The sequence below is a fragment of the Lolium perenne genome, chromosome 4, assembly GCF_019359855.2.
Source record: "Lolium perenne isolate Kyuss_39 chromosome 4, Kyuss_2.0, whole genome shotgun sequence".
Lineage (NCBI taxonomy): Eukaryota > Viridiplantae > Streptophyta > Magnoliopsida > Poales > Poaceae > Lolium > Lolium perenne.
In genome coordinates this window covers 322,426,649-322,434,621 of record NC_067247.2, presented here as the reverse complement: position 1 = coordinate 322,434,621, position 7,973 = coordinate 322,426,649, and the positions used below count along the sequence as shown (strand labels likewise).

Below are 7,973 nucleotides of genomic sequence, written 5' to 3'. Positions count from 1 at the left end.
CTAGGATACAGACAACAGAGATCCACTACATCCGGGGTCAATATTCTCTTATGTGATAGCAAAGTAAGTACAATAGAACAATAGAAGTGAATCTAGAAGAAAACGGTGACATCAGGAATTATAACAACTCCAAGTAGTTGATGAACTCTTCAGGAAGGTACAGTCGAACACAACGTATACCGCCACTGTCTTATGATAACCAGGCATGAATAAGGTAATTCTGGAGCAAAGGGCGTCAAATATACACAAATCCCAAAACCTTTTAGATCTCATCTGCATCTTATTCAGTGAAGCACAATCATTTTAGTTAGGAACATCCACCAACAGAATATTTGCAGACCAAGCATGAAACCACAGGTTTCAAAACCCATAGTTCAGTATCCAAACAGCCTAGTGTTTCATGTTTCCATAAAGATTCAAGCAAACCTGGTCAAACAAATGATCTGATACCAAATCATTTATATTTTGAAAGTACCAGAATTATAAAGGACGCATACCACATCACAAACTGGCAGTGTATGTGGTCAGTTTTACGACAGAGCAATGGATGCTCCACGCTCAAATTTCAATTATTTTACAGGCAAGGAAACCCTACTAGTTAACAGGCAGTCACTACTCTAGTAGAACATAAAATAAAGGAAGGAGTATGTCTGCAATGATCCAACATATCATGACATACTCTTCCTGATTACAGAGACGGAAAATCTAGATCAGCAGAAGCCACAATCGGACTGCGCACAACATGGTTCCTTGAAACCCAGCTCAAACTTCCCTCCATGAACTTTTTCCCATCATTTGCATTGCTGCTCACCGTCATGCTATATTGGATCTTCTGTCCAACTTTGGAGAACACCAGCTTCTCTGGTGAGACATAAATAGCAAGGGATTTTGGAGTATACAACTTCAGTGTGTACACTGAATCTGCTGGACCCACATTTGTGACTGTTCGGTTCAATGTGAATGGTGTTGACTTGAGCGGCACCGTTATGGTGGGATAGTTCAGTTGAGCTTCTGGTATCTTGGGAAGTTTCGTGCAGGACAACCACGGGTTACGCGCAATGATTGCCAAGCCTTGATCGCCAAGAAGAGCACATATGTAGCCAGCATATTCAGTAATGCTAATGTCATACACTAGGCCTGGGTCAATAGCTTTTGTGGGATTGACATGGCCAGCGCCCATGTCATATGCACTAGCCTTCTGATGCTGCTCGTCCAAGATCGGGTCACCCCTGCTGTCTGCGATATCGGCTGTTGTGAGAATAGCCGACTTGATGGCAGACGCAGACCACTTGGGATGGACGCTCTTGACAAGTGCAGCAACGCCGCTGACGTGTGGAGTCGACACAGACGTCCCGGATTTTATATGGAATGGACCAGAGCCAAGAATAGTGACTGGTGGCCAGGCAGCAATGATGTTGAGTCCTGGTGCTAATATGTCTGGCTTTAGCACGCCAGGGTTGAAGCTGCAGGGGCCGCGGGACGAGAATGCCGCGACAGTTGGAGATGGACGGACGCCGAGTAAAGTGTTCTTGTAGATGACGATGGCACTGGGCTTGCTGGTTGTCCTCACATACTCGCTGATACTGTTGCCATCAGCCACGGTGACTTGCACGACATCAGGACCATAGTCCTCGAGAACGGAAGTGAAGCCAGCATCTTTCCAATTTATCAGCACTACGCCAGCCGCCCCGGCACTCATGATGCCAGTGATGTCAGTCTTAGTTATTGATCCTGTTCTCGTCAAGAGGATGGTCATCACCTGCATATGATAGATTCAGGGAGAGAAAATCACTCTGAGAGACACAACAAGATTTGGAAGGAGAGGACGGAGGAAAAACGAAACACTTGCGGTTGCGATTGCAAAACTGAAGAACGCCATCGTACCAAACCGACATCAGAGAAGGCAAAAGCATCTCACCAACGCGCAACGAAAGCGACTGCCAATACGCGCGAGGTCCATCCTGACCCGGAGACGGCGTGTTCAGCGACTCCTACGTCGGCAGAGGCGAGTACCAATAGGAGGTGGTGCACGGGGCCGGGCTTGAGCTGGAGGCGGCGTGGTCAACGACTCCTCCACCGGGGGAGGCGAGCACCAGCAGGAGGCGGCGATCTTGGTCGTGCCTGATCCGGAGGCGGCATGCTTAAAGACGAATTTGGCGGCGGCGGCGATGGCGAGGACCAGCAGCAGGCGACACCCATGGTGGAACCCTAGCACGGGATGAGTTTCGAACCGAAGCGTTGGCATCGAGCTGGGATGGTTTGGCAAGCTTCGTTGGGCCTGGCCCATGTGGGGACGACGGAGACGACGAAAGGAACGGGAAACGACCAAACGTATTGGCAGAATACGGAAACAGTTTAGACTTTTTAAGTAGTATATATATAGAGACTAAGAGCATCCCCAGCCGTTGGGCTCCGCAGGCCGAAATCCGGCGTTATTTAGCGCCGGATGGATGTATTTTGTGGTCTGGGGAGGCCCATTTTTCCAGCCGCGAGCCCATGGTCGCCGTCTGACGCGCACCCACCGCGTGCATAGCGACGGCGCAGTCACCGGGAAGGGAAATCGTCGGAGTTCCCTCGACGCATTGAACCGTCGCGAAGTGGTCTGGAGAGCCGAAACGACTCATCGGGAACGGTCGAAGTGGCCTCGATGCGAGAACCACCGTAATGGAGCACGAACTCCGCGGAAGAGCAACCGCCGCTCTCTTCGTCGAGAGACCTACATATACGGTTTCCGACGGCTGACGCCATTCATCTGTTCTCTCCTCACCATCATCCGTCAACCATGAGCGATCTCTCTTGGCCATCGGACACCGACAGCGAGGGGAAGCCGCCTGGATGGCGCCATTGGTGGGATAAAGCTGCATCGTCCAGCAGCGACGATTCCCCCCCGCCGGCCAGCGAGGACGAATGGGATGACGAGGAGGAGGACGAGGAGGAGGACGAAGAGGCCAAGGAGCAGGCCGAGGAAGAGGCCGAGGAAAAGGAGGAGGAGCAGCAGGAGGAGGACGACGAAGAGGCTGGGGACACTGACGAGGAGGAGGAGGACTCAACTTCCTCCGACGAGGAGGTGACGAGCCGGAAGCGTCGCCGCCACGACGATGAGGCGGGGCCATGTAGGAAGAAGAAGTAGTTTAAGTTTGTTTTAAAGTTTTTATATGTAATTTTTATGTTTATTCGAATTATATTCGAAATATATATAATCTATCTATGTTGCACCACTTGAGAGTTCAAAGCTTTCGTTCGACGAGGGTATTGCCGTAGATCGGGAAGACGAGGGTATTGCCGTAGATCGGGAAGACGAGGGTATTGCCGTACAAACCCAGGCCATTGTCGCCGACAAGTTGGGGCCACGCGCGCTTTCGTTTCGTCCGGACTCCCCGAGCGCTCCCCGGGGGGCCGGGGATGGCGTGGGCTCGCCGGATGGATGAAGGGCCAAATCCGGACGAAAACGAGGAACCGGGGGCGCGACTGGGCCGAATTACGCCGTCCGGATGGAAAAAACGCTCGCCGTGGGCCTGTTCGGGGGGACGAGTGGAGATGCTCTAATAGAAGATTGCCTTAAACATATTCCGAAATGTTCAATTGTTTATTTTGTGCACAATAATCCGTTATATGAATTATTACTACTACTATTTTGTGTGTATTGATTGTTGTGTTGTATCCATTTGGTAGTTACAAAAAATTAATAAAATATGGGTTGGTAAAATTTACAGAGCGAGAATTAAATATTCCATCGAAATGTCAGGTGGACAATAAAGTGGCAAATTTTCGGAGAGAACTCTCTAAGTGGAAGTGTAGATAGTAAAAAAAAATACAATGTTGTACTTGCTCCCCATGCGTGGTTTAAACACAAACAAAATCAGCGTACAAGAGCAGGCCATCAAACTAAGAAATGCAACTTTTCCATGCATATTGGCTTGAATTGGACACAATGGCGTGCAACTGGACCTTGCTGCGAGCCTAGTTTAGCAAGTGCGCAATATAGATCCACTTATTTGACAAATAAACATCTAGCGAGCGCCCAAGCCCTTGTTGGTAGAACCTGCCACGCCCTCCCCTCCGTATCAGGAAAGTTTCGGTCCCTACTAACGAAAACGAAAAAAAAAAAGCTCCGCATCTGGTCCAGATTATTCCACCAAGGCGAACACGGTTAGCCCGTGAACCAGCTATTGAAATTTGGCAGGCTAGCTTAATATTATGGGATTATTTTTCAAACAATGCACCGGAATTATCATCCACTTTCAGTTCTGAAATCCTCACGATGATATTTTAAAATAAGATCCCACATGTATATGTTTCAACGAAAGTTTTTAGGAAGCAATTTTCGTGCACGATAAATAAACATTAGTGTGCGATAATGCAACACTAGTTAATTGTTAATTTGTTAATTGTTCAGTAAGAGGTCGAGGAGGAGGACAAGGACGAGGGGACGGTCCCACCTTAAAAATGTTAGTTGTTCAATAATGTCAATTTGTTGCCTGTAAAATCACAGAATGGTTGCACAATAAAGGGGTAGACCACTTCGCATTAGGCAACACTAGACAACGTAATAGTTGCGCAACAAAATTGCTCTACCGGCACAAAACTTCCTCAAACGGGCAATAAAGTTGCGTCGTCGGGCACTGATGACTCACAAGTGAAGGAGATCAATTGTATTACCTTTCAATATAGAAAAGGTTATCAAACCCATGAGTAGCTAAAGGTATTGGTTAGCAAGTTCAACAGGAAAAGTAATAATAAAGCATCAAAATTTGGAGCTATCATGCAGCCATTTGCAAATTCCTTTGGAGGAATTACTCTTCAGTATGTGACTCCTCCACCCATCCAATTTGTTTTTGATATGATGCTTTATATTTTGGGGAGGATGTTGTTCTTGGTGTCATATATTATGCTTGAGAAATCCCAAGATTTGCAAGTTTTAGGGTGAAATAACTAGAGCCTCTATGAGTATTCTTGAGATGGTATAACTTGCTACATCTATTTTTAGTGGTTTTTGATTAAAGTGCTTTAGGTTGGAATTCTCATGGAGAAGGGCAAAGGGATAATTAGTATTCTTAGGTCAAGAAGTAATGTCATTGTGGCTCTGAATATGGATAATGACCAGCAATTTGACGAACCAAAGATACAAGATAATGCTCTAAGAGCTTGCATTAACGAAGATAATCGATAGTTAAAAGATAAAATCACTCCCTAACAAGGGGTAACCTTATCAATGCCCATAATGATGGACTTGGGTTTTCAGTAAGGAGAACGCTGGTGAACTCAAAGACCAATCAACCAAACTAGGTAGTCGACAAAATTATGAACAAGGGCAAAATCGTTGAGATTGTATTATCGAGAATTAGGGTTACAGGGTGTTCCGAGTTGTGGAATATGTACCCCCTCAGTGGATCCTCCTAGACCTTATATAGTGGGCTAGGTCTCAGAGTCCACCTTGAGATCAGTTACATCGTGTATGTAGGTTCACCAAAGATGGGCCTACTTTCCTAATTTACATAGTGTCTATGCCTCGGCTTCATGTAGATTTCTTCACGGGCCTTTGAATTCTCCTATTCCTTCCTAGACTTTGCACCAGGGATGGTAATACTGAGTACCCGATATTGTATACCCATGTTAATCCCATACAAGAAAAGATAACTAGATGGAATATGATAAACTAAAAGGCATAAAAGATTAGGTAAACTCCCCAAGCTTAGATTGTTGTTGCGTGTCCTTCCTGAGAAACATTGTCCTCCTTATAATGAGCCTCCCACTTCTTGAGTTTCCATGGATATGGCCTCCCATTATGGAACGAGATGGGAGGATCATTCCACTTGGTCAAGGCAACTTCAGCATTCTTCTTGAAACAATCTTCATACTCGCAGTTTTGGTTCTCCATATCCCACATAAGGGCTTGAAACCTAACAAGTTGAGCAAGGTAATACACACGCTTATCCTCTAAATCCTTTATTCTTCCTTCAGAAGCCGCAACCTTTTTCTCCAGATCAAGGCCCATGTGGAAGTGAGCATTAAGGTTATGCTCAACAATGGTGCGGTATCTGTGAGTATCGTCCTCAAACTTCTCCAGCATCTTCTCCATGGAGCATTCATTCTTCGATGCTTTCACGTCCTCCACAAGCAGCACCCCTTCCTTGAAGCTCAAGGATTTCGGGGGAGCCATCACAGAGTTGAGGTAGTGGTTCACCACACTTTTCTTCTTGATCTCATCACCTCCCCCTTGGATCCAGACCTAGCCATGGCAAGATCTGCATGACAGAAAGGTGGAAAACAATATTCGCCTCAAAAAGACTTGACGCGAGATTAGATCAGTAGAGAGGGGTTTATACTAATAGTTTATATGGTAATACAGACAGCTTGAGATGAAATGGAGTCCGGAGGTGCAAACGAGCATGGGTGGCGTGGCCTACATGGGGGACCGTGCCACCTGGTCTTGTTTCCTCCTCGGGACTCTTTTTTGTCGGTTCTTTTTCCTAAACTACTTCTTATACCAAAATATTAGGAGTCCTCAAAATTTGCGAGATTTTGAGATGGTTACGAACCCGAAAGTTACCTTTTATTGATTTCGGAGTTTCTGGCATGTGATATTTCAAGGAGATAGCACTCTCCAGAGTCCGCAGATGCACCACCTCTACATTTCCAACAAATGTTTACCCTGCGATATAATGTTTAAGACATTTTCCATTAACTACATGAGGTTTACCTTTGATGTCTCCTTGGAGTCTAATGGCCCCAGAGCAGTACACTTCATGTATCACTAATGGTCCCTGCCGATTAGACATTATTTTGCCTGCAGAAAACTTGAAACGATAGTTGAACAATAATGCTTGATCACCCACTTTAAACTCTTTCCTTCTAATTTTCTTATCATGCCAAATTTTAACCTTTTCTTGAACAATTTAGCACTCTCATATGCTTCATTTCTCCAGTCATCTAATAAATACAATTCTCACTAGCAGTTTTAAATTCAAAGTTAAGTTGTTTTACTGTCCACCTAGCTTTATGCTCTAAATCTACTAGAAGTTGGCAAGCTTTGCCATAAAACCATTTTATATAGAGACATTGCCATAGGATTTTTAAAAGCAGTTTTATAAGCTCATAAAGCATCTTAAGTTTAGTTGGCCAATCAGATCTAGATTTATTAACTTTCTTTTCTAATATCAATTTAAGTTCCCTATTACTCAGTTCAATTTGACCACTAGGTTAAAGATGATTTGGAGATGCACTATGATCAACACTATGTTTTGCTAAAGTTTTTCTAAGAATACCATGCAAGAAATGGGAACCACCATCAGTAATTAAATATTTAGGTACTCCAAACCTGTGACAAATTACATCTTTAAGCATCTTCATTGTTGTAGCATGGTAAACACTTTTGGTTGGAACTTCTTCCACCCACTTAGTGACATAATCAACTGCAACAAAAATGTGAGTATGTTTTGTATTTGATGGCGGGAATGGTCCCATAAAGTTAAATTTTCACACATCAAAAGGTTCAAGAGGTAAAGAATAATTCATATGCATTTCATTTCTTTTACCAATATTACCTACTCTTTGGCTATCACAAGGTTTAACAAATTTAGTGCAATCTTTAAATAACGTAGACCAATAAAAACCAGATTGTAATATCTTTACGGGCAATGCGCTACCTAGCCTGATGTCCACCATAGGGGCTAGCATGAAAATCCCTTATAATGTCATGTTGTCTAAGTAATGTCCAAGTAATGCCCCTTATAATATTCAAATGATACGAGGGTTTCATGAAATAAATTAAGGTTAGTCTAGCTTGTACAACCTTTGTCTTATGAGTTTTGAAGGAACGTTAACATGAAGAAGGTGAAGCTAGAAACATCGACTTTGATTGTCTTTGTTTTAAATTATTATATATTCTTATCACATTTACTATTAACATGTGTTTTATTTCCTTTTAATATGTGTTTTAGTTTCTTTGAACTGCTTCTACCGTAGAATCTACA

At 44.2% G+C, this 7,973-nt stretch overlaps 1 protein-coding gene across 1 annotated transcript; it reads right to left on the bottom strand.

Moving 5' to 3' along the window:
* Positions 1-528: 528 nt before the first annotated feature.
* LOC127296265 (subtilisin-like protease 1) lies at positions 529-2,256 on the bottom strand. The gene is made up of 2 exons (XM_051326299.2): positions 1,919-2,256; positions 529-1,759 (listed from the first exon to the last, which is right to left on the bottom strand). Exons 1-2 carry the CDS (start codon positions 1,958-1,960, stop codon positions 689-691), a joined length of 1,113 nt encoding a protein of 370 aa, XP_051182259.1. The 5' UTR covers positions 1,961-2,256; the 3' UTR covers positions 529-688.
* Positions 2,257-7,973: the final 5,717 nt, after the last annotated feature.

Excerpts from the sequence above, each read along its gene's own strand:
- LOC127296265 (XM_051326299.2), bottom strand. The coding sequence starts at position 1,960 with ATGGACCTCGCGCGTATTGGCAGTCGCTTTCGTTGCGCGTTG. Across the intron at positions 1,760-1,918 it reads GTCGCTTTCGTTGCGCGTTG|GTGATGACCATCCTCTTGAC; the intron begins GTGAGATGCTTT and ends TATCATATGCAG.